The following is a 26,868-nucleotide window of genomic DNA, read 5'->3' as shown; positions in this document are numbered from 1 at the left end:
AAACCCGGAGGCGGCACCGGGGTTTAGGATTAGGCAGGTGATGATTCTTTGTTTATTGAGATCTCAAGAGACTCTAAACTATGGGGCTGGGGTTGTGGCTCAGTGGTGGAGCACTTGCCTGGCATGCGTGAGGGACTGGGGTTCAGTTCTCGGCACCTCATATAAACAAATAAATAAATAAAGGTTCATCAATAACTAATAAAATTAAGACTCTTGACTATTTGAAGTAGCAAATTCCATTGGTTGCAGGATGGCTGCTTTTGTGTCCTGTCTTAAGTGGGGTGGCTGGCAGCAGGAGGGAGTCAGACCATTGGAGTTTATTTCCTAGCCTTGCGACCCCATGGAGGTTGATCTCCTCAGGCCTGAGCTTCCTTGAGAGTAACAAGGGGACAGTAATCGCCTTCCTTTGTATGGTTGTGGTGAGATTGTTAGATGAGTCCATGGAAGCAAAGCACAGAGACAGTATCAACATAAAACAGGAGCCTGTAACTGCCAGCTCAAGTCATAAATTAAGAGACTTCTAAAAGGCTACTCATAATGACCCTGCTTCTTGATTTTCTCAATGAATGGAAGACTCTGCACATGGAGATAGATCATTAAATGGCAGCTTGCTATCATGCTCTTCACTTGAGTTTCTTTTACCCATAAAAAGCCCGTTTCGGTTTCTTGAATTCATAAAGTCTTACATACGAATATATAGAATGAGAATACTAATAGTTCAGTATTTACTTTATATGGACATTCAGGGTAGGCCTCTGTAATTATTCCCATTACATTATGAGAAAACTGAGATTTAGAGAGGTGAAGTGACTTGCCCAAAGTTGCACAGCCAGTCATACTTCAGATGTAACTCAGGTGTTCCAATTCTACAACCCAGGCTCTTGATTGCTATACTAGAGAGGGAGAGGAAGGGGAAGGGAGAATGAGAGAGAGAGAGGGTGGCGGGGGGCGCAACTACAGTAAGTATTTTCTAAATGTATAAATGAGTATGGAAATTCAGTAAGTGTATCCTAATGAAAACAAAGTTGATTACATTTTATGCTTCGTCTACACAATTCCAAATGATGGTTCTGATTTTTATTCACAAAATGACTGACAGACTTTTGCCTGTGGCACAGTCTTTGCTTTAAAGGGTTGCAAGGATCTGCCCCTTTGGAAGGTGAGCTCTTTGGATCCAGCATTCCTAGAATGCGGGTGCCTGAGCCCAGCCCCTTGCTTTAGAGCTGGGGAATGGGGTGAAGAACAGGGCAAGACCTGCCTTGCTGCTTGTGATAGCTGCAGGAGCATCTCCCTGAATTGATCCTTCTTGAAAGGATTCATGTTATTTTATAATTGTCCACCCAACACATTCTTATCATATGATAACGTTTGATAAGCGGAGTCCTGTTCATTGAACCTACCCCACAGGGAATCTCCTGGACCCACTGAATTATTTTCTGCTCTTCCTAGACATGCTCTTCATGTCTGGTTCCTTCTTAGTCTTCAGGTCTTAATTCAAATGTCACCTCCTTGGAGACACCTTTCCTGGCCCACCTCCCCGTGCTGTCCTGTCTCATCACTCTGTTTCCTGTGTGACATCTGTCATAGAGGAACTCTCTGGTTTACCATTCACTCCCCTTCACAAAGGCAGGATGCTTATCTGTGCCATTCATTGTTGTATCCTGAGCTCCTGGAACAATACCTGGCACATAGTAGATGCTTATCCCATTTCACTGAATGAAAAGTGAATGAATAAATGAATGAGATGTCATTGATTTTTACCCAGGAAGAAAACATTTTGTGATTTTTAAATGGAGATAGAGTGAGAGCAACCTTGGCCTGGACCCCGTAAGGCCACAATGGCAGCAGGGGTTAACTAATCAGCACATGCATTTTCTGAATTGCAAAATGTGCCAAGGGCATTTAATTTCTGTTAATTGGCACCGAGGAGGAGGAGTTGTCATCAAAATCACCAGCCAGCTGGAAGCTTTTCCGAGTCAGACCTATTTGCAAATCAGAATGGACGTTTCATAAATCGTGTCAACACTGGGAAGCTGTGAGTCCCCAGAGGGGCAGCACAGTGTGCTTCTAGCTGGCCCTACACACCAAACATTCACCAGATGAGGGGGTGAGCAGGTGGGGGAAACTGGAGGGGAGAAGACTTATGAGGATGGTGGCATAAATGCATTCTTAAATAACTGTCCCATCACCTCAATCCTGGTGCTGCTTCTCAGCTTATGTGAGAGGTAAAAAGAGCAATGAAGCCCAGATTTGTAGTCTTTTGGAGCTGACCCACTACTTCTCAGCTGTTACTTTAGACAAATGATTTATCCTCTGGGGTTCGGTTATTTGAGCTATAAATAGGAGACGATAACACTATGGTCATGAGGATTTGGAGAGAAAATCCACATAGATAATAATGATGACAGCAGACATTACAGAGTGTTTTCTATGTGCTGGGCACTGTGCAAATTTGACTATGTACATTATCTCACTTAATCGTCCCCAGACCACTCAAGGAAAACACAAGTCCTGTACTTCACGGGTGAGGGACCAAAATGCTGCTGAGGTTAAATGATTTGGCCACAGTGACCCAGACAGGAAATGCAGAGTCTGGATTTGACTCCAGATCACCTGATTCCATTGGACTCTCAACCCTGCTGTAGCACACCCTCTAAGGGAATAGCTCAGTACCTAGCATTAAAACATTCCTGATGAATGGCAGCTAGTAAGATTCTGTTCTAAGCCGGGCGCGGTGGCGCATGCCTGTAATCCCAGTGGTTTGGGAGGCTGATTTAGGAGGATCGCAAGTTCAAAGCCAGCCTCAGCAAAAGTGAGGCACTAAACAACTCAGTGAGACCCTGTCTCTAAATAAAATACAAAATAGGGCTGGGGGGCTGGGAATGTGGCTCAGGCGGTAGCGCGCTCGTCTGGCATGCGTGCGGCCCGGGTTCGATCCTCAGTACCACATACCAACAAAGATGTTGTGTCTGCCGAGAACTAAGAAATAAATATTAAAAATTCTCTCTCTCTCTCTCTCTCTCTCTCTCTCTCTCTCTCTCTCTCTCTCCTCTCTCACTCTCTCTTTATTTAAAAAAATAAAATAAAATAAAGTAGTGGTTCTCAACCCTGGGTGCAAGTTAGAATTTAAAAAAAAAAATAGGACTGGGGATGTGGCTTAGTGGTTGAGTGCCCATGAGTTCAACCCCTGGAACCTCCCACCGCCCCCCCACCAAAGATTCTGTTTTTATATTAAGTTTTTCTTCTACTCTCCTTGCTTCCCAGCCTCTGTCAGGCCTGCAGACTTCTCCAACATCTACCACTTCTGGGGCCCTTTTGCACATAGCATCCCGCCTACTTGTGTTATTCGATCTCCCCAACAACCCCATAAAGTATTGCACAGTATTTCCTCCTTTCAGGTGTATGAAGAAAGGCCCAGAGAGATTAGTTAACCTGGCCAAAGGTCAGACAGCCAAGAAGTGGTAGGGCCAGGATTTGAACCTGAGGACAGAGCCTAGGCACTGTCTCCTCTATACCACATTTCTTCATGCTGACCATATTTCAGAACATTCTCTCTCTCTCTTTTTAAAATTTTTAGATGTCGATGGACCTTTATTTTACTCATTTATTTATATGCAGTGCTGAAAATCGAACTCAGTGCCTCACACATGCTAGGCAAGCACTCTACCACTGAGCCACAACCCCAGCCCCAGAACATTCTCTCTTTGATGACACTCCTTGTAGCACTCCCTCTTGGCTCCTCTCTCACTTTTGTCCTTTGCAATAGGGCTTAGCTTGTTATAGTGCTTTGTTTTGGAATTGTGCCTCCTTATCCATTTATTTCTAATAGCTACCACTTATTGAAAACTTCCATGCACTCAGTTCTGTGCCCAGAGTTGGATGTGTGTGATCACATTTAACTCTGCCAAGAACCCGATTTGACCCCCATTTTATAGATGAGTAGACTGAGGTCTAGGGAAACTCTGCCATTTTTCAAGTTTCTTAAAGTCATTTTGCCGAAGGAAACATAGTAAGTAAGGAATCTGGGACAAAACCAGGCAATATTGTTCCAAAAATTCATCATCTTAGCCATTATTTGATATTGCTTTTCCAAATCTTGTAAAGATCTGGTGGATTGGTAGAACAGCTGGTATAGTGACCCCCAAATCCTTGGTGAATGATGCTTTAAAATCTGGCCCCCTGTTGGAGACTCCCATAAAGAAAATGGCCTAAGTCCTCAAATTTGCCAACATCTAAAAGCAACTTAAGCTTAAAAAAAGAAAGAGAGAAATCAGTTTATAAATAGAATGTGCAGAACAGAATATTTGGAAATGTGGTTGTGATAGCTAAAATTAGCCTTGCCTTCAAATCCGTCTCACCCCTCCTGCCTGACTGCTCTGTTCCCTGTCGTGGAGGCTGGTGCTCTCTCTCTCTGGCTGTGACAGATGTAGCTCCTTCATGCAACACAGTCTTCCACTCTCTGAACAGAGATTTACTACATTTCTCAAGGAACTGGGAAGAAGGTGGCGGTGTTGGGGGGCAGGAAGCTGGGACCAATCCTTTTGAATCAATATTTATTTGAACTCCTCTTTGGCTCTCCGGGTCTGTTTGAGCCTTTTCCTTATGTTTTGACTAAAGCTTGATTTTTGCTTATTTGTGAGGGTCACTCCTTGTAACAGCTCTCCCAATCCTCTCAGATGGTCAGGGAGTAGTTATTTTCATGAGCAGGATGTTAGGGTGGCTTTGAGTGATCTATAGCAGTCAAACCCTGACTTGCACGTGGCTCTCATCAAGCCAGTTGGTCACGCTCTCCCTGGTTCCAATATTACCAATACAAAACGCACACATGCACAAAATGGCCTTGCAAATGCCTTTTGCCTTTCTCCCTGGGTCCTGGCTGGCATCCTTTTAGTCCTTACAAGTCTGCAGTTCTGGTCCATCAACAGTGCCCTATTTGCATAATTAGCTTGCATCTGCGGGTGTTGCCTTTGGACTTTGGATAAACACCAGCACAGAACACGGCAAGGTGTCAGCTATCTGAGCCCTCTCATTCCCACAGAGGAGATGAAAGTGGAGGTTATTTTGGAAATCATATCCCTCTCTTCTTCTGTGACTCTGTTCCATATCATTTAGTGTGAGGACAGACAAAACCAGAAATAAGCTCACGAAGAGCGAGCAATCTGGGGAATGCAAAATGATCATTGTGTTTTGACGTCAATGATCCGGAACCACTTTGCTTCAGTTCTTTTTCAAGTTGCTTGGCTATGTCTGGCAGCCCTTGCTGCAAGGGTAGCTTTGCTTTTTGAATATATTTTGCACAGAACCCTCTGAATTATTTTCCTTCCCATTCCTACTTCTTGGATTACAGGACTGTTCCTTGTTTTTCTCTGGAAAGCATTGATCATCTGAGTTAAACCTTTCCCCTATCTCCACTCATGTCTTGGTGATATCAGCAGCATGTACCCACTCTTTCCAACCTCATCCATGCTGGAAGGGTGTTTATAGTTGCCACTGAGGGAGGTTGTGATTTAAGATTAAGGATTGGGTTTAGAGTTATGGGCTATAATCATTGTTGCCTTGGACTGGTTATTTGACCTCTGAGCCTAGGTTTAAATCTCTAAAATTGGATAATAGCAGTATTTCCCAGGGTTGGGCAGGATTAGATGGCATAATGCATGTAGCATGTTAAGTGTTTGGCATTAGTGAGTGCTCAATAAATAATGGCGATTATTGCAGGATAAGTAGTCAGACGAGATGCTTTTTTAAAGTTTCCATTTCATCTCAAAACTAATTTTGTGACCTTAGGCAAGGAATTAAAACATTCTCGAGGGCTGGGGATGTGGCTCAAGCAGTAGTGCGCTCGCCTGGCATGCGTGCGGCCAAGGTTCGATCCTCAGCACCACATACCAACAAAGATGTTGTGTCCGCCAAAAACTAAAAAATAAATATTAAAATTTTCTCTCTCTCTCTCAAAAAAAAATCATTCTTGAGACCCGAGACTCAGTTTTCTGATTTGTAATCTGGGTACCAAGATACCTTTCCCCTGCATACCTCACAAGATTCTTATGAACATTTGTTAATAGCAGAAGCAGCAGCAGCAGCAAGATCTCTTTTAGTTTCAGATTCTGAGTAGTTGCTTTTGGTTTCTGTAATCTGCTTCCCAGAGGTGCCAGGCAAGGCCCAGAGCAGAGCTGCTTAAAATGCCCTATACTCAGATACTCTGGACACAGCTTCAGCCTGTATTTCCCCATTCAGAAGAAACAAGTAGCTGTAGTTGGAAGAATTCTTGTAAAATTCCTCCAAACTAGAATCTCTCAAAACTAGACATCCTCGTGCTTTTAAATTCACATTCCCAGCAATGAGTTGAATCCTCAGAATTCCAGTGAGAGAGGCCAGAAGAGAACCCAAATATTCAGACAGAATATCTGAGCCTTATGTTGCAATATTTGCTTTGACTCATATTTACAGGGTATATCTATGGGCTGTACTAAAAATTCAATACCTGGAGAACATTACAAGGCACGATAAGCATGAAATTCCAGAGAGTGGTTTCAAGGGAAGTTGGGAGGAGGACAAAAAAGGAATGGGATTGGAACAGGCACACCATGGTATTGCGAATTACTATCTTTTTAAAAACTGAGTGGAATGGCTGGGGTTGTGGCTTGGTGGTAGAATGTCTGCCTAGCACGCGTGAGGCCCTGGGTTTGATTCTTAGCACTGCATACAAAAAATATAGGTCCATCAACAACAACGACAAAAAAAAAAAAAAAAAAAAGAAGAAGAAGAAGAAAAAGGAAACAGTGGTAATGGGGCTGGAGTTGTAGTTCAGGGGTAGAGCACTTGCCTAGCACCCCATAGAAATAAATAAATAAAAATAAAGGCATTGTGAAAAAATGTTCAACAAAAAACCTCATTGGCAAGTATATGATTGTTTTATGATCCTGTATAATTAAAAAATTTATAAATATATTTCATATGGATGAAATATTTGATAATAAAAGCCAGAAAGCAGAAAGAAGCCCCAATTCCCCTCACCCCTGCTCAATTAATAAAGAACTAACAATATTCTATGAGGGTCATCTCTATTTTTATCTATCTTGTTAGCCACTGTATCCCTGTTTCCCCTTCCAGAGCCTGGTGCAGAGTGAGTGAATGGTGAGTATTGTTGAATGAATGGCTGGGTGAGCCTGTGATGCTTCTCTGTGTCCCTCATCTTTGATTTGAATGCATAACTTGGATCCCACTTCTGCTGCGTTCTGTATGTCAAAGCGTAGATCAGAAGACAGAGGGCCCCCTGGGAACATTTTGTTTCTGCTCTGGTCTAGGACATAATACTGGCAGACAGCTTGATCATTTAACGTTGCTCTATTTCAAGCAAAATGTCCTTGCATGATTTATTCTCAATGACACTAACTGAATGCAAGGATCTTTGGAGTTAACATCTCTCATTCAGTCCTACCTCCCACAAACATTCCCTAAGTGACTGTCTTTCATGGTCACCTGAGAGTTTGCTGAAGTGCTAACAATCTCTTCTCTTAGCCAAAAGGAAAACTGGGGCCTTTTCTCTCAAAATATATGCAAGGAAAGCATCAGTGTCAGCAGCTGCTAGCTCCGGCACTGACTGGTGCCAGCTTGATAAGCACTTGGTCCCACCTGGAAAGACTTGAGAGGTCTTTGCTATTCTGCTGGCTACAGCTGATCACCTCCCAGGTGGAGTGTTCAGAGGTATGTGGCTGGTCTGAGTGATCAGAGGCGGATGAGAGGATGAGAGTGGATGCTGATCATGTCATTGAAACAAATAACTTCCACAGCTGCCAAATGGGTGCCAGAATAGCTGGTAAGCACACATGCCAGTGAATATGCTAGCTGAAACAGGTAGATTAGCAAGTATGGAACTGCCCTCTTGGTCAAGGATCTGGGCCTGGGGAAGGTGGTTGTCAAGGGAGTGATGGAGAGAATCTGAGTAAGGGTCAGGGTGCTGGAGGGGAGAAGACTCAGGGAGCTCAGAGCATCTGTGATTCACCTATTCTACAGACCTATTTTAATGTTTTAAAAACCAGTGTGTCTGTACTCCTGCTGAATGTCATAGCCAAATGTCAGCTCTCATATTCAATAAGAGAAAACTGATTAGCTCTATTTCATGTGCGTGAGAGTCATTTAGGGAGCTTGTTTAAAAACACAGATATCTAGTTCCCACCTCAAAATTGATGAACAAGACTCTTTAGAACTCAGGTTAGGCTCACCCTACTTGGGAGACCTGAGTGTTCTGGATCAGATGATTCAAGGATTCAGCTCTACCCTTTGAGGGTTTTCTGATGACCTGAGAGGGTATCCTGTATATAGTTTCTTTGGCAAATTGTCCCTAAATCAGGTGCAGGTTGTATGAGTGTGTGAAGCAGGTATGTAGGGCTGTGACAAATTAACGAGTGCATGTCCATTTGTTGAAGTCACCTTGACCCCTGGACTGCTGCTGCTCAGGAAAGCAGACTTCCTATGGACAGGCCCTCTGACTTTTCAGGATGTAGGAAGTGATTGGGCTGGGAGTTGGGTCAGTCCTGCACCTCATCAAGTCACAGGTGGGGCCCTGCTTCCAAGTCTTCTGTTCCATAAACCCTGTCTATGGATGACTGAAGGGAGAGGAAGTGAGGCTGGTCCTACATAGCAAGGGAAGCAGGAAAGCTTTAAGTGGGAATCTTGATGCTGCTTAATGAGACAATATGGTTCCTAGAGAATGTCCCCAGCTATTGTAATCCATTGTCATTTCTTAGCTGTCCCATTTCCACCAGTCAAATCCAAACCTCAGCACCTTTCCTAACACCATGGTTTAGGGGGGTGGTCTATATGGTAAAAGGCACCTTTTCTAAGGCATTTGGGTCTTAACTGAGGGATGCAGCTCTTCCAGGCTGGAATTTTCACCTTCTGATTTGAGGTGCGGGGGTTCTATCTAGAATTTCTGGAATGTCCCACAAAGCAATGGATTCCTGTAAGTACAAGGGAACTTGGCTTCATAGCTACATTTAAACCCACTTGCCAGGGCTCTCCTGCTGCTTGGAAGACCCCGTCTCCCATTGCTTTGTCTATCCGACTTTGACTTGTCCTTCAGGACTCAGCTTAGACTGTGTTCTCAACTCTAGAACTAGGTGCTGTGGGTTTCCTTTTAGCACCACAATCCTGAGCATGTGCTTGTTCTAGAATTTCCCACCTGGAGTTTCAACAGCCATTAAAAAAAAAAAAATCCAAGTCTAGCATTTGCGAGGTGTTCACTGTGTGCCGGCACTAAGTCATTATGCATTATTATCTCAGTTAATCATCACAACAGCCCAGCGAGGCTGGAACCATCATCATTCTTATTTAAGATAAGGAGGCTCCAAGATGTTAATTAAGTAGCTTGCTTAGTATCACATGGTCAGAAAGTGATAAATGAGAGCTTAAACTCAGTTCATGTGCAGCAGAGCTTGCTGGGCTCCTTTGCATTTGTCACCAAAGTTGCATCATGCAGCTTCCTAGCAGTCTAGAGTATGTCCTAAAGTCAAGGATGGTCTTTGGATTCCTACAGCAGAATCACAAGTTGGGCTTTGATGTCAGATTCCTTGCTCTGTTATTGCCTGTGGTTAATCTGCCAGCCTGCTTCTTTGGCTCTGTAATGGAGACGGTTATGGCTGCCCTATAAGTTGTTATGGAAATTGCACAAGAGGATGAGTCTATGGTCCTCACTGCTGTCCCCACTATGTAGTCAATGTTAGAAACATGTTGGTGGAATAAATGAATTGAAGGGGCAGTGAAGTCCATTTTTATCTAGAAACAATATCCTCTTGTTCTTTTTTTCAAACAATCATAAAACTCTAAAAAGAAGGTGTTTGGTGTGGGAGGCAGTGAGCCTGATGCTAGGCGTGGGTGACCTCAGTGCAAGGGAGGGTGGCACGCCTTGAGTGGTTTACATTTCTCAGAGAGGTTATCCTGTAGGGGTAGTGGACAGTGGCAAGACTCTTCTGTTTCACGTTCCATTTTCATTTTCATCATGCCTAAACAACCTGCTTGGCAGCCATAGACATTAGAAATTAACTGGATCCATTGCTACCGGGGCATAGGCTAACTATGTGGTTGGCTTGTCATGCCATATCTCTGCCATTCTGGGTGTAGCTGATAAACTCATTGAGAATGCTTTGGGATAAAGTTGAGGCATAGACACTCATATTTGACAAATCATATCATGTTTCTTGTCCCTGTGACTTTATCCCATAGCTCCACCTGGATGATAAGATTCAGTTCATTGAGGCATGAAGTTGGCCATGTTGATTTTGTGGCATACACATGGGTCAACATCTCACTGAAATGGTAGAGCAGCATGCTACCAATGTTGGCTCTACCAGTTCCAAATATCTGACCCATGTGTAGTATTCCTTGGCAGGAGTATGTTTCATTTTATTCTATTAAGTTCTGAAAGAATCTATGGAATTGGAGACATCATGCTAAGTGAAATAAGCCAGTCCAATGTGCTCTCTGGTATGTGGATACTAAACTACAACAAGGAAGGGTGGGAAGGGGACGAATAGAAGTTCATCGGATTTGACAATGGGGAATGAAGGAAAGGGAGGAGGAAGGAAGATAGGAAAGACAGTAGAATTAATTGGATATAACTTTCCTAGCCTTGTATTTGAAATATTTGAATACACAACCAGTGCAATTCCACATCATGTACACCACAAGAATAGGATCCTAATTAGAGTAAGTTAAACTCCACATGTGTATAATATGCCAGAAGACACTCTACTATCATGCTTATCTAAAAAGAGCAAATAATAAAAATAATCTATGAATAATTCTAATTTCCATGTGTGTGGGTACGTAAAAAATACATATTTGTAATCCTAAGAACTTCAAGAACTGTTTACAGGAAAGGTCTACTTAGACCTGCTTTTTTTTTTTTTTTAATGGCACTCAGTCTTAGTAGCAAATGTCATTTTATGCATCACATTGTCCCCATTGATGGGCATTCAGTACAGGTTAATCACAACAATTAAGTTTAATGAGAATTAATGGGGTGTCTTACAGCATGGCCTTGGCTCCCTGGGTTGCCTCCTCACCCCTGTTTATAAAGCTCTGCATGGCTGGTCCCTGATCATTTCAATGCCACCTTCATGGGGTTGCCCTTGTCCCTTTCTCCCTTGCAGACTGGCCTTTCTTCCCTCTCTGCCAGGAATGTCAAGGCTACCTCCCTCCACGCCTCTTTTTATCTTCTCAGATTCATCTTTCTATTCACTCTCATCCTTTTCTTCTTCTCTCTTCCATCCATTTTCACCTTCCCTCTTTTCCTCCTCCTTTCTCCCCCTTTCCTGTCTAATCTTCTTTGTTCAGTCCCTTTCCTAGCAGTTCCCTCTCGAAGTATCCCCTCTCCAACCTTATATTGGCATATTGTCATTGACATTGTTGTCTTATGGCGGGGGGAAACAACCAATCTGCCCCAAATGAGAAGACACCAGGGAAAGCAAAAGTGCTACAAAGCAGATTATGTATCTAAACTCACCACGCCCCATTGCAGGTTGTTTTAAAGCACACCATGTTTTCTTGGGGAAGGATGAATGAATTGTCCATAATACCACGCATGACCCTATCTGCAGCACCATTCTTATCAATTAACTTTGTATAGAATTACATGAGGGGAAGCAGACTGAGAAGTTTAAAATATGGTGATCTTTTGATAATTGGTAGTTAGATCTCTCTCTCTCTGACCTTCCTATTTGGGGCAAACTCAGGAAGCTGATTCTCTTTGGTTTTAGTGAGTTTTCAGAATGTACAAAGTATCCATTTCATACCCCCCGCCCCCCCCAGAACTCCTTCCCTCTCAGCCAGAATTATAACTCTTTTGGAGGGAAAAAGACATGGCAGCTACTAATGGCAGTGTATGCCTTTATTAGATGGCAGAAGCTCTTCTAATGTGATGGTAAGAGGAGAGAATGGCATTAAGGTCAAAGAAGCCATACCAACAATCCCACCAATGCCATGCTTCTGGTTGAAGCCCCTTTTAGGACACCACAGAAATTTTACACAGAACACAAACACTGCAGGCTGGAGGACAAAGTGGGTCCCTCTCCTTAGTCTGAACAGTGTGGATGGCCTTGCTGCATCAAATTGTTATTTAGAAGACCACCCAACCTGGGCCAGGAATTCCTTCTCCCACCTTCCCTCTCCAACAAATAAAATGGGCAGAACAAAGACCTGTGCTCCAGTTCCCAAAGAACAGTAGGATGCCCTCATTGGATGCAGATTGTATTTAAATGCAATTCACCTCTTTGGGGTCTAGGAAAAGCCACCGGTAGATTCATTTGCTGGGAAACGAGGTCTGTGTGGCTGAGGCAGTGGATGCTGGAGGCATGATCTTGGTAAAAGCTGACTTTCTCCGGAGGTCTGTCTGCTGTCCAGAGTGGCAGCCACTTCGATGGGCAAATAGGATGGTCATCTCTGAGCTCAAAGGAGCTGCTTCGGGCAGGGACCCCTTGAAGGTGACTGGCTGTTCAGGCTTTCCAGAGGTGGGATGGGAAGTGTAGTGTTTGGTGGGAGGAGGGCTATAATTCTGAAATCTCACGGTTTTAACTTGCTGCAAGAGAAAGGAACATGGGTGAGACACATACTATTCCCCCCCCCCCAGGACTGGGTTCATGCTATTTCTCTACACCTGTCCCCATTCAAAATTCCAAATCTGTGTGGTTTTCGTTCAGCAAATATTTGTATCTACTGTGTTTACCATGCATCATGCACTGTTAGGTGCTTCGAGTCTCAGAGTGAACAGAACCACCCTGGTAAGCAGAAAGTTATAACAACTGCTCTGATGGGAGAAGTAGAAGATGCTGAGAATTCAGAGGAGTATCTAATTCCAGCTGGGATGGGGACAGTCAGGGAAGGCTTCCTAGAGAAAGAGCTATCAGAGAATTGAAGAACAATTAGGAAGAGTGTAGGCAATTGCAGAGAAGGGAAGTTCCCTTTCTGCCTCTCTCACATCTGCCTTCCATTAAGGTCTATCTCCAGGCTAGCTCTTCCTCCAGGCCTCTCCTGATGACTACCATTTAAAGATTTCCATCATGGCCTTGGATGTCCTCAGTGCAGAGTTTGCTCCCTGGACACCTGCTGGTTGAATTTAGCCTTCAGAGTGTTGGAGGGTTTGATTTACTCCCCGACATATGAAGACTGCATATACAAATCAGGATTTCATGTCTCTTTAAAAAAATCAAAGATTGGCACACTGGGCCTTTGCCCCATTCTGACAACACCTGGCTGGAGCCAAGAAGCAGTTCCCTGTTGTATGAGACTTGAATCTCAGTTTGCTCCAAGCCCCCCCCTCAACTTTCCTTCCTCTCACCTCTCCTAAGCTATTATGAAATTCCTGGTAGCTAAAGGTATTTGCTTTGGCCAATTCCTACTTTGGGGCTTAATAAGTGTTCTGTGGTACTACCTGGGAATGATGTCTTTTTTTTCTAAGAAATTCAATCCTGGTGTCCCCAAATGAGAATCCATGTTTCCTCATACCTCTTGACTCTTGCCATGTCTAGCTGGGGTCTGGGGACTTACTAAACACTTATAGTTTGAGGGTTGTGTCTAATAACTTGGGTTATTGGGTAACTGGGGCTTGGAAAACTTTAAATTATGTGAAAACTGTAAGTCATAATAAAAACTCCCAACATTTATATCAGTCAACACTAACTTTTTCCAAATGCCTTTCCCTCTAGGCTTATAGGTTAACATTAAGATCATGAATTTTTATATCAGATCTGGATTGGATTCCAGACACTCAGGTGTCAGTTGAGTGACTTTATGTCATGTTTTCTAACTCCCTGAGCCTCCATTTCCTCATTTAAAAATGAGAATAAACTGCCGGACGTGGTGGTACATGCCTATAATCCCAGCGGCTTGGGAGGCTGAGGATTGGAGGATCAAGAGTTCAAAGCCAGCCTCAGCAACAGGGAGGTGCTAAGCAATTCAGTGACACCCTGTCTCTAAATAAAATACAAAACAGGGCTGTGGCTGTGGTTCTGTGGTTGAGTACCCCCCAAGTTCAATCCCTGGTACAAAAAAATGAGAATAAACATAATACCCACTTCAGGGGGCTGTTAGGATTAAATGAGAAGGGATGTGCAAAGTTCTCAGCACAGTGCCTGCTGGGTAGCTAATAATTATTAACTACTTAGAAACAGGAGGAAACTACAGACTCTTTCCATTTTGTGGGGGAATGGGGTGAATGATGGTAGGATGGTGGTGGTGATGTGTGATGGTGGTGATCTGGTGGCAATAATGATGTTCAATAAACTAGAAGATAACAATGAACGTCACCTAAATTTCTCTGTATCATCTCTTCCTTTCCATCACCCTTCTTGCTTCAGATGTTACAAAACCTCAGGTATTCAGTGCAAAAACTCAAGTTATTAGATATAACCTTCAAACTATAAGTGTTTAGTAAGTCCCCAGACCCCAGCTAGATATGGTGAAAGTCAAGCAGTAAGAAGAAACATGGATTCTTATTTGGGGACACCAGGATTGAATTTCATGGAAAAAAGAAATCATATTAGAAGTTAATTGATCTGACCTCTGCCACAGAGGTCACAATAGCTTAGTTGTTGGAGTTATTTGGTGTGATCTTGATGTATCTATTATCTCTTTGACATGATGAATAATTATGTGTCAATTATGATGTGAGGACTTCACATACCTTAACACCATTTAATTCTCTAAACCTATGTGGCCATTATCAACTGTTATCTCCATTTTGTGGATGAGGCAAAAAATAAGTAAGTAAGTAAGTAAATAAATACTTGAAAGGTGAAGTGTTTTGGTTAAATCCACCCAGCCAGCAAGTAGCCCTAGAGCTGGAATTTAAATCAAGTTTTGTCTGATGCCACAATCAGTTTTGTTCCAAGCCACCTCTGGGTCCCAAAATAAATATGTACAAAATATTTGTGAAGAATAAAGGTGAATCAGTAACACATCTAGGAAGGGGAAGGTGTGAGGCTGTGGGGGTATTGGGTGTCAGAATAGTTTTGAGGACGCAACTTTGGGTCCTTGACTACCAACACTAAGATCTCAGGAGCTGGGACAGTGTATAAAGTTGGGAGCTAGAGTCAGGTCCCCTGTGATTTTATTCCTACCTTTTCGGTGCCATTTCTTGAGTTTTCTGGTTTCACCAGGATTGATGGTGGGGCAGATGCGGGTGGCTTTGGCGGAGGCTCACTCTTGATGGGGATTTCCTTGCCTTCCATGACGACTGAACTGGCTGTCGAGTGGATCCTGGCATCGCTGCCTCTGCTGACGCAGGTGAGGGCAGGCTCCCCAGTGGGAGTTGGTGTGGGTCCCATCTCCACCACCACCGTTGATGGGGAGGACGGGATCCCCTGAGACTGGTAGAACTGGAACTGCTGAGGCTGTACCACCATGGTGGGATTGCGTCTGAGGGAACCCACCATGAAGGAGGGGATTCCTGACTGCACCGATCTCTGCAGGGATCCATCTAGGGGATTATATGACAGAGATATCAGCAACAGCGGTGGCTGACAGCAGGTTAGGTCAGGGCTGGGTAAGCAGTGTGTCCTGATATCCCAGAATAGTCAAGTGCTTTCCTAATTTGACTGAGCTCACATTCTCCTGGGGTCTTTCAAAGGTGACCTTATTCTTTTTTTAGTGCTGTTTGCTGGCAGCAAGTAACTGGCTAGCTGAATGGTGTGTGTGTGTGTGTGTGTGTGTGTGTGTGTGTGTGTGTTGTCAGAAGGACTATTGCTTCCATTCACCTCTCTCTCTCTCTCTCTCTCTCTCTCTCACACACACACACACACACACACACACACACACACACATGTTCACACTCTCCTACTTTCTTCCTCTAGGCCTTTAAGACAGAGTGTGAAGAAGAGTGACACAGAGACAGCTTCACAGTGAGAAGCAGGCACACCAAAGAGGAAATGAAAAACAGAGCCAGACACAGAAAGAAAACAGCAATTGAGAAACACAAGAGACAGACAACTGAGAAGGACAAGAGGGAGGGAAAGAAGAAAAGAGAGAGAAGAGGGGACCAGAGGACTCTAATCAGCTACTTGCCTCAGAAAGTTCTAGCAGAAGCTTTAGTCATGAGGTGGTGAGGACGCTTCTTGTGGGGGGATTCAGGGGTGAGTGGAAATAACAGTGCATGTGCCAGACCAGACATGACTAGTCAGGGCAGAATCTTCCAGACGGAGGCAGATTCAGAAATGTCATTCTGGAGTTAGGGTTGCATATGCGTGAGCTTTGCAAGGTCTCATGACCTAAATCTGGAGAGGAGAGTCACACCTTTCTCCCCCAGTACCCTCACTGTTAACTGGAGATGATAACAGCTCATCATAGGATGTGGTGAGGATCTCATTTTATGATGGGTACCCAGTGGTAGTCAGACAGTGCCGGAATGTAAGAGTGCCCCACTCTTGTTAGCTATCATTATTTGGGGTAAAGAACCACAAGTTCAAGAGGTTGGTTTCACCCTTTCCTGAACTCATTTTTCTTTTCTTTCTTTAACATTGAGCTAGTCCTTCGTCAGCATAAAGAAGCCATTCCTTTCCCTGAAATTCTCTAAAGACAGGAGATCCCACCTTTTCTGCATATGGCCTGTAGGTGACCTGGAGAACCCAGGATTCATTGGGACTGTCAGGAAGACCCCCTGAGAAGCACTGTGGGACATTTCCCAAAGGGTTCCCAGTGTTTGGGGGAGGCATAGGAATGTTCCAGCCAGAGCTGTTAGTCTTTCGTGAAACCCCATGGACACATGTTTGAATCAAAGTCGTTTGCATCTAGCACAGAAGGTCTGAGCCAAGGCCAAGTTCTGCTCTGTGGCTCTCTGTCAAGCCGAATGGGAACATGAAACGCAGAAGGCTCACCAAACACAGTTGGTGTTTTCAGCTGTTTGCTGCTAGCAAGCCCGCCACCATTTACACAAGTCTGACCTTTCAGTTTGAACATTTATTTTTTCACTGACAGTCCTGTGAGGTGCACATGGTCAATCTCCTGTCATTTCTCTTCGCTTTGGGGGAGATGGATAGCTTGACCAGCCCCACCTTGGGGAAAGGGAGAAAAAGAAAGCCTCTGGGACTTGGGAAGTCAAAGCAACACTGGGCAGGCATGTCCTCAGGTGCCCAAAGACATGTGAAAAATCGTCTTCCTGCCTATTTATCTTGTGAGCTTCTAATTTTCAAAAGATTGAGTGCTTTCTTATTGCATGTGCATATAATGCAAGCAGTCAGAGCTTCAAGCCGATCAAGATTTATGTGCAGGTGACAGAGAGTGTATTAAATTGCAAGCCACTGAGGATGGGCCGAATTCTCTGCATTCCTCATTGGTCCAGAATGAGAGTGAACCCTTTCCACCCTAAACGAATTCATGGTCTGGATGGACTAAACTCTTTATTTGTAGCAGCAATGATACAATTTATTTACTAATAAAAGTTATTTTACTAATAAAATGATACAATTTTTGAAAAGGCAAATGTTTCTTGAGAGTTTCTGTGCCAGGCACTGTACTGATGTTGTTCAGATTATTTTATTAGATCCATATAGTGATGCTGATGAGACAGGTATTATTTTTATTTCCATTTTACAAATGAGAACACTTAAGACTGATGAGATTAGTAACTTCCTAAGGCTATTGTGATGGAATTACTTATTGTGTGTGTGTGTGTGTGTGTGTGTGTGTGTGTGTGTGTGTGTGTTGAGAGGGGAGGAAGAGATAGGAGCAAGAGGCAAAGGCAGGAGGTACAGCTGGGTGGAATTAAGTGACCAGAGCAGTGAGCCTGGTGACCAGGGAAGTGGAAACACAGGGACAGAACAGAGGGGAGATATTTGCTTTCTTTCTTTTGGGAAATTTACCCACATGGCATATCATCCCACAGGTTTCTCTTCTTCCCAAACTAGTCATATTATATTTTCAAGTCTAATCATTTGTTTAAATTTGTTAAACCACTTGTTAAGATTGCAAGAGGGGTTTGCAGAGCCTAGTTTAAATCAGGAAATCATATTTACTGCACTTGGCTGGTTATAGATGAAGAAAACCTTGATGTTTTGTAGAAGAGAGATTCAGACACTTCTCAGAATCCCTGAAAATGGAAACTTATTTAGAAGTTTAATATGTTGAGAGATAAAAGCATAGTTCTTGAAATGACAGGTCTGTATGAATTTCCATAATGAAATGTATACGTTAAGTAGGTAAAAATAAAATAAAAGCAAAGTGCAGAGCAGTGTGATGAATGTGACTGATTGGTGTGTCTTTCTATCTATCTATCTAGAAAAAACTTCAAACTGAGGGTTAAGGACATAAGGGAAACCTGCTTTGTATACCTTTTATGCTAGAATTTTTTTTTAATCCTGTGCATGCATTACATAAATAGCAGGGACTCTTGGGCACTGCTCAATTCTTGCTTCCTCTCCTGAGCCCTGGAGCACCCACACCCTGGGGGATTCCCTAGAGCATAGTTTGGGAAGCCCTGGCCCAGCAAAGGTTTGGTCAGCCTGTCTTAATAAGAACCAACATTCACCTTGGCTGTGTGACCCTTAGGACTATCATCCCAGCCATTCACTGGGCATGCAAAAAGTGACTCAGGGCAGGGACCTCCAGTTGATCATTCGGTAAAACAACGCATTGGGGAATTGCAAATTTTCTTCTTAAAGCCAAGATCTTGCTTTAGTGAAAATCACCCTGTGTATTTGGGGTTGCACCCCGCTGCCATCGGCTAACTCTAGGCACATACCTCTGTGCCACCACTTACTCTTTCTCATGCTGCTCCGCCCTTTCCGAAGAGATCCTTGTCCTAAATTTCCAGTTGTATTCTTCACAGGGTTGACTGCCGTGGTGGGCACAAAGACGGATTTGAAGGGACGGCTTTGCTGGGGATCACCTTCTGAAATGCTGCCTTGGGAGGACACAGAGGAAGTGGATAACGTCCATGTGGCATAGAGACCAGGGTTCCGGGAATCTGGAAAACTAGAGGACTTCCTAGTTGTTGAATGTTTAAAAAAAGAGAGAGAGAGAGAGAAGAAAGGGAGAAAGAAATATTCACTCAAGAGTCTTACTTTAAAAAGCCATCAGCACAACCACATACCAAATGGGACCACTCCCCACTTCTTCCTACTATACACATTCATACTGAGACCCTGCTGGAGCTGGAAGACTTGAATTCTGCCCTAAATAAACCAACCAAAGCAGCAGGTAGACTCTAGGTATGTATCTGAAAGACCCTGATAATTCAGCCTTGGGCTCTGATTTTTAAGAACAGTATTAAAGTTTTATAAAACAACAATTCCTTAGCCATTATTTCTAGCCTGAAGCTCGCTGAACGGCTCTGGCAGTGGCTGTCATTTCCCATGCCTTTCTTTTCCGTTTACCCAATCTAGCCACCACATCACATCTCCTCCTGAGTGGTCCATCCATCACCCTGTCACCTGATGATTAAGTAGCCTCTGCTAATTCCCTGGAAAGAGCAAACGCAACCAAGGTCCTGGCTTCCTTTCCGTCAATGCCTCTAGATTTCTGGTAGGCCACTTCCCTTTAATTCTCCTCCTTTCTCTCTCTCTCTCTCTCTCTCTCTCTCTCTCTCTCTCTCTCTCTCTCTCTCTCTCTCTCTCTCTCTCTCTCTCTCTCTCACTAGAGTTTTATAGTTATAGATGATACCTGGGCTCATCCCAACAAATTCACACTGCATGGAAATTAATCTAATTTCCCTCTTGTCCTCTTCTCCCCTCTTGTCCATTTCCCTTCCTCCATTCTACTACACTTTCACTTGTCCTTTATTTGACTCTAGCTTCTGTATATGAGAGAAACATTTAACCTTTGAGTTTCTAAGTTTGGCTAATTTCACTTAGCATGATGTTCTCCATTTCCATCCATTTACTGGCAAATGCCATAACTTCATTCTTTTTTATGGCTGAGAAGAATTCTATTGTATATATGTACCACAGTTTCTTAATCCATTCATCTGTTGGTGGGCATCTGGGCTGATTCCATAATTTAGCTAGTGTGAATTGTACTCCTGTACACACTGAGGTGGCTGTATCACTGTAGTATGCCCATTTTAGGTCTTTTGGGAAAACACCAAAAAGTGGGATAGCTGGGTCTTATAGTGATTGGTTCTATCCCTTGTTTTTTGAGGAGTCTCCATACTGCTTCCCAGAGTGGTTGTACCAGTGTGCAGTCCCACCAACTATGTATAACTGTACCATTATCCACCACCTTCCCAGCATTTATTATTGTTCATATTCTTGATCATTGCAATTATGACTGGAGTGAGGTGAAATCTTAGTGTAGTTTTGTTTTGCATTTCCCTAATTGCTAAAGATGCTGAAAATTTTTTCTTATATTTGTAGGCCATTTGTGTTTCTTCTTTTGAGAAGTTTCTCTTTAATTCTTTTGTCCACTTATCGATTGGGTTACTTGTGGGGTTTTGGTGTTTTTTGAGTTATTTATATATGTATATTATGGAGATTAATGCTCTGAGGTGCAGGTGGCAAAGATTTTCTCCCAAGCAGAAATTTGTTAGTTCGATGGCATCCTATTTATTCTTAATTTTATTTCTTGTACTTTGGGGCTCTTGTTAAAGAAGTGGGTGCTAACACCTATATAATTGTGTGTTGACCCTGTTTCTTCTAGCAGCTGTAATGTTTCTGGTCTAATTCCTAAGTCTTTGATCTATTTCAATTTGAATTTTGTGCTGGGTCAGAGATAAGGGTCTACTTCTATTTTTTTACATATAGCTATCCAGTTTTCCCAGAACTATTTGTTAAAAAGGCTACCCTTTCTCCAAAATATATATCTATATTTCTTCTATTGAAGTACCTTTGTCAAATATCAGGTGGCTAGGTATGTGAATTTGTCTTTGTGTCTTCTATTCTGTTCCATTGGTCTTCATGTCTATTTTGATGCTAATACCATGCTGTTTTTGTTACATTTGTATAATTTCAGATCAAGTATTGAAATGCCTCCTGCTTTGCTTTTCTTGCTTAGAATTGCTTTGGCTATTCTGGGTCTCTTATTCTTCCAAATACATTTAAGAATTGTTTTTTCTAATTATGTGAGGAGTGTCATTGGTATTTTTAAGGGGATTTCATTGACTCTGTATATTGCTTTTGATAGTGTGGCCATTTGGACAATATTGATTCTGCCTATGCAATAACATGGAATGTCTTTCCATCTTTGAAGAATTTTCTTCAATTTCTTTCTTCAGTGTTCTGTAATTTTCAATGTAGACCTCATTTATCTCCTAGGTTAGATTAATTCCCAAGGGTTTTTTTTTATTTGTTTATTTTTGAGGTTATTGTGACTGGAATGGTTTTCCTGATTTCTTCCTTGGCTGAATCACTGTTGGAATATAGCAAAGCTACTGATTTATGGGTGTTGATCTTATATATTCCTACTTTGATAAACACATTTATAAGCTCTAGGAATCTTCTGGTGGAGATGTTTTGGGTTATCTAGATGCAGGATGTGGTTTAATAACGAGCCAGTATCATGTAAAGAAAGGCAAAGTGTCATTTAATTGTGTCCTGCACCTGCCTCAAAAGTACATGCAGCCAGATACTGTAAGAACTGATGCTAGCAGAAAGGACCTTCTATCCGCAACTGTCAGCCTGCCTGGTGCCCATGGTGGTGTGGTGCATAAAGAGGAGTGAGACTGTCCACTAGTGAGAGATCAGAATGGATTCTGGAGATGAGATCTGGGCAGAGGAAAGGAATCCCCAGCACGAGCTCCATGGCAGAGCCTAACTGATCTGTCTTTTGAACAGAGGCCGCAAAGAGCTGGATACTGCAAAGTGGATCAGCAACAGGAAAGACAGGTTTCAAAATTGTTTCCAGCAGTAGCAACAGCAGCAAGAACGGAATACAGTTAATTAGGCCCAAGCCAGCCTTATTCCTCCAGTCCCTTCTTTGAATGGCTGTTTATGGACTGAGGTCTGAACTCATTTTTTTTTTTTCCTGAGCCCAGTACTGGGCCAGATTCCAGGAACTCCCAAATCCCAAGTCTCCCATGCAATACTGAGTTACTCTATGTCTCTTGGCAAAAAGCTCAACACTTACCTAGCACTTGTTTTTCTCCCAACATCAAAGCACTTTGCTGAAATGTATTAATTAAGCCTCATGACATCCCAAACTGAAGGCATTATGTCCTTATTTTCCAGAGGAGACAGAAAAGCATTTTGGACTTAAGTGGGAGGAGTGGAGTTGCTTCTAATTTGTTCCATTGAGCATGTCCCTGTGTCCTTTTGTCTGTTTGGTATGTTGCCCTTAAGAGCTTGCCCCGTATTCAAAAGGTGCCTTACAAAGAGCAGCTCTTCTGGGCTCAGCACTGGCAGCAGTTTCCTGATAAGGAGAAAGGTTGGACTTGACCATCTTGACATAGTCTGTGCAGAGAGTTGAAGGCCAAGGAGTGGCAATCCACTTGTCAATTTTCTCCACCCATAAGGCTACTTAGGTAGGCATATGTATCTGGGAAAGAATGCAAGAAAAAAATATCCTGGCTAACTGGGCAGAAGAGAATTATTGGGAGGGCAGGAGGGGGAGGAAAGAACTTAGTAGCAGATCTTAGGAGGGTGCAGAGGGCTCAGCAGAGGAATCTATAGGAGGAAGCCACAGATCAAATGCTGCTGTTGGTGCCCTCACTGTGCTAGGTTTTCCAACTTGCCCGCATCTTCCCTCTCCTGCTCAAGTGTTAAAGTCCCAAGAGGGAGCCTAATACTGGCTCAGCTTGACCCTTAGCTGCATGCAGGGTTGAGGAGGAAAAGGAGTATTGGGTTTGTTTGGTCTCTGAAAAGAGAGGAAACATCTTCCTCCTACCAAGATGACACACGAAGAAGGCAGTTCAAAGATATATTGGTGCTATTAGGAAGGGGTTTGGGGCGGGGTGCTGGGGATATAGCTCAGTTGGTAGAGTGCTTGCCTCATATGCACAAGGCCCTGAGTTAATCCTCAGCACTGAAAAAAGAAAAAAAAAAAGGAAGGGTTTGGGGGCTGGAGTTGTGGCTTAGTGGCAGAGCACTTGCCTAGCACATGTGAGGCACTGGGTTCGATCCTCAGTACCACATAAAAATAAGCAAGTAAAATAAAAGTATGCTGTCCATCTATAACTACACAAAAAAAAGTAAAAGAAGAAGAAAAGCTTTGGCCAGGCACCTTGGCACACACCTATAATTCCACACACACCTATAATAGGAGGCTGAGGCAGGAGGATTGCGTGTTCAAAGGCAGTCTTGGCAAATTTTTGAGAAGATGTCTCAAAACAAAATTTAAAACAGGGCTGGGGATGTGGCTCAGTGGAAGAGCACCACTGGGTTAAATACATAGTGCCCCCCCCCCAAAAAAAGGAGGGGTTTAGATGTTGGATAGATGAAAAGTTTGAAAATTTGACAAATGTTCTGTACAACCTGAGCTCATGGATATCTCCAGGATCTTGGAAGAGACTTCACTGTGGCAGAGATTTAGTTGTGGTCAACAAGAACTGTACAGGTTGGTGTCACTATTTAGCCTAGAGGGCTGGAACAGACTAGCGTAGAAGCCTTTTTGACTCTTGGTAGCTAAAAGGCTCACTTGTTGAATCTTAACTCTAAACTATATTAATCTCCATACTTTGGCTGGCTCAGTTCGTAAGAGATGATGCTAACAAGTGTAAAGTTTCCAGTGCTCAGGGTGCATCTACCTCTCCCAGCCCTGCTATTTTTTATAAAAGGCTGCACTATATACTGAGAAGATTGGATGGCAGTGCAAGCCATCACTACAAACAGAAAACAAAAGACAAGGGAGGTTTTCCACCTGGTGGAAAAAAGTCAAACAGAACCAAAGAACAGAAAGGAGAGGCCTGCCCATGTGGCCCAACCCCCTACATTCACCCACATCACTTATTAACAGTAGTAGAAACTCAGCTGACAAAGGACAGCATTTTTCAGTCCTGAGACGTGGGAAGAATGAAACTTCCCACAGTGGAAGGCCTGGCTAAGAATATGGCTTAGCTGCACCCAGATAGACAACTTGAGCATATGGCATTCAAATCCAAGGTCAGTGGGAATGGGAACTTTTTTTTATATCAGAAAGATCATCAAAGAAAGCATGGATTCTCTGTCACCTAATAACTTTAGGAGTATATTCTCTGACAGGCACTTGTTCTTCTTGAGAGTGCTGCTTCCACATAAGAAAAATCATGCCTCAACATTAGTAGCAGCTCAAGCTATGCACATGTTCAGGTTTCTCTGAGCAGGGAGGGAGGACTCAGTGGTAATCCATGGTGCTGAGCTTCCATCTACTGTCTCACGTACATTCACCTCAGAGGGGATGAGAACAGAAGCTCATGGCTTGCCCAAGAGCACAACATATCATCCAGGAGAAGAGCCAAAGAGGAGAGGCAGGGAGCCTTGGGATCCATGGGGATAAAAACCTACATGCATTCTAGTTAGGGTGACCATATGTCCTGGTTTCTCCAGGAGACTTTCAGTTTATATCTGCTTATATCTGATCACCATTATTCTAATGTTCTTTGATGGCACAGCCAGGACTGGGCCTCGAGTTAAATGTAGAAGCGAATGCTCTACCTGTAGGCATGAGGCTTGGTTAATTCTAGTTAGATTTCAGGGAAGCAATGGTTCTTAATTTAGAATAGGCATTCACCTTGCTCCTGTCACTTCTAAATCATTCCCCATCCTCTTCAAGACTTCCTGGCTTCGACTCGTATCATCAGACTCTACACCCACCCCTGTACCTTGTGTGGTCATTGTTCATCCTCAGGGTCTGTATGTCCTCTCATTCCTTGAAGACTGTAGCTTCTAACTCTTTGCTAGTCTCTTGATAGAACTGATGCTATGATGATGATCTCATCTAATCTTAGGGCTTTAAATACCATCTGAAGCCTGGAGCGCTCTCTTAGATGCTAGACTTGTCTATTCATCTTACCAACATCTTTACTCTGATTACTAATGGGCCTTTCTGATTTAGTCTGCTGCAGACCAAGCTGTTGCTTTCCCCATAACTCAATCTCCCCATCTTACCGTTTTCATCATCACCATCAGTAAAAGGCCACTCCTTTTTACAGTCAGCCATGGCAAAAAAACTGAGACTCACCTTGAATACTCTCTTCTTTCACATATGATGTTTGAACTCTTAGAAAATCCTGTTGCCTCTAACTTCAGGGTACTTGCAGCATCTGTCCACTTTGGACTGTATCCACTTCACAAAGCCCTGGTTCTATTTACAATCATCTCTCCCCAGGATTATTACCATATCCTCCTAACTAGTTTTTCTGTTTTTACTATTTTCTCTCTAGTCTATTCTCTTACTAGTTCGAGATTCCCAGCAGAAAGAGATATTCTGGTTAAATGTAAGTTAGATTCACGTCACTCCTCTATTAAAACTCTGTAATAGGGTTAAAATGAAATCCCTCATTATGACCTAGGTCATTCTAGATGACCTCGTCTCCTACTCTTCTCCTCCTCCCTTGTTCCAATCCGATTCCATTGGCCACTCCTACCTTAGGGCCGTTGTACTTGCTGTTCCTTTGGCTTAGAATCCACTTCTCTCACAGAATCACATGGTTCACATCTTTATTTCCTTCACTCCTCCTTCTTATTTCTGAGTAAGATCATCCCTGATCAACCTATCTAAAATTATAACCCACCTCTACACAAATTCTATCCCACTCTTCTGATTTTTCTTCTTAGCCCTTAATCCACAATATGTATTACTTGTTCATCTTGTTCCTTATCTCTCTCACACTAGATAACAAGCTCCTGTGGGCAGAAATTCTACATATTTAATTCATGGGTATTTCTACAGGGCCTAGAAAGGTGCCTGATACATAATTGGCACTCAATAAATATTTACTGAAGTAATGACTGAGAGCATCAGTTACAGACCCATTCGTTTGCCTCTTTGTAGTTTGAACTTTTTAACAAATTCCAAGAACCTTTCATTGAAAGAAATTAAGATCTTCTACTCCAACTTTCTGCCATGTGAAAAAATATTTTTATGTAATCCTGGATCTGTGAGGACCTAGACTTTGCACTCTTTCTAGAAAGAGTGTTCTCTACCGTGCCAGCTAGCCTGGTGGAAAATCTATGGGTTAGAAAATGCAGACTTTCTTTGAACCAAATCCTTTTCTCCAACTAACTCCCCCTAGTCCACTGTACTGCCCCCTCAAATCTTTCTGGTTTACAGTCTACTAAGACTCCTCTGTCCTTTATCTTCTACAGGTTAAATGACCCAAGTGTCTTCATCAGTTTCTCCCGTGATGCAGTTTGATGTTTCCTCACCACCTTCAGACAAGGGCCCAACTAAGTGACGATCTCCCAAAGTGGACATGACTCTAGATAGAACACCTCCCCCACCACACCCAGGGTCCAATCACTTTCCCTGGAGTTGAGGCCCTCTAGGACATCGTAAAGGCAGTATTCTGTGGACTCCCTGCCTCGTGGCTTTGCCTGGGCTGATGTGGGGTACAGGAAGGAGGAGTCATGGGTAGCTCTGGGGACTGTGTGCATTTGTGGCCATGTGAGTGACAGGATAAACTGGATCAATGAAATCAATAGAGATGCTGTGAAGTGGGAAATAAAAGGTTGGGAAAAATTGGTAGGAAGAGCACTGTGGGTAGCTAGCATTTTTGTCTGGGTTGTGGGTGGGCGAGTGGTGGTCTGAATTCGTGGAACTCTACCTGATGGTCAACATCCTAGGAATGTTCCCAAGACGCTCTGGGGAAGTCGTCTGCCCACATTTCCTAATCATTCCACTAGATGGAGTGTTGGGGTGTGATGTGGGACTTCTGGGACTTGTGCAGAAGAAAACCTGAAATCTAGCTCTTCAATAGGCTTCTCAACTCTGCATAGCAGTTCCCTCACCTGTAAAATGACAAACATAAGATCC

General features: G+C 43.1%; 1 protein-coding gene and 1 long non-coding RNA gene across 2 annotated transcripts in view; one reads left to right on the top strand and one right to left on the bottom strand.

Moving 5' to 3' along the window:
* The window catches only part of Sh3rf2 (SH3 domain containing ring finger 2), a 132,118-nt gene that overhangs the window by 7,267 nt on the left and 97,983 nt on the right, over positions 1–26,868 (bottom strand). The window contains exons 8-10 of the mRNA XM_013358173.4: positions 18,746–18,972; positions 15,114–15,472; positions 12,266–12,574 (exon numbers count right to left, since the gene is read on the bottom strand). Of these exons, the coding sequence (XP_013213627.2) occupies positions 12,299–12,574; positions 15,114–15,472; positions 18,746–18,972 (862 nt within the window). The 3' untranslated portion in view covers positions 12,266–12,298. The remainder of the gene's footprint in view (positions 1–12,265; positions 12,575–15,113; positions 15,473–18,745; positions 18,973–26,868) is intronic.
* On the top strand, positions 23,856–26,589 carry LOC144377212 (uncharacterized). The gene is made up of 2 exons (XR_013437961.1): positions 23,856–24,017; positions 26,202–26,589. It is a non-coding gene; the product is annotated as an uncharacterized LOC144377212 (long non-coding RNA).

This window comes from Ictidomys tridecemlineatus, chromosome 1 (genome assembly GCF_052094955.1).
Source record: "Ictidomys tridecemlineatus isolate mIctTri1 chromosome 1, mIctTri1.hap1, whole genome shotgun sequence".
Taxonomy (NCBI): domain Eukaryota; kingdom Metazoa; phylum Chordata; class Mammalia; order Rodentia; family Sciuridae; genus Ictidomys; species Ictidomys tridecemlineatus.
Note: the sequence above shows the minus strand (reverse complement) of the source record. Positions and strands in the feature narration are given on the sequence as shown.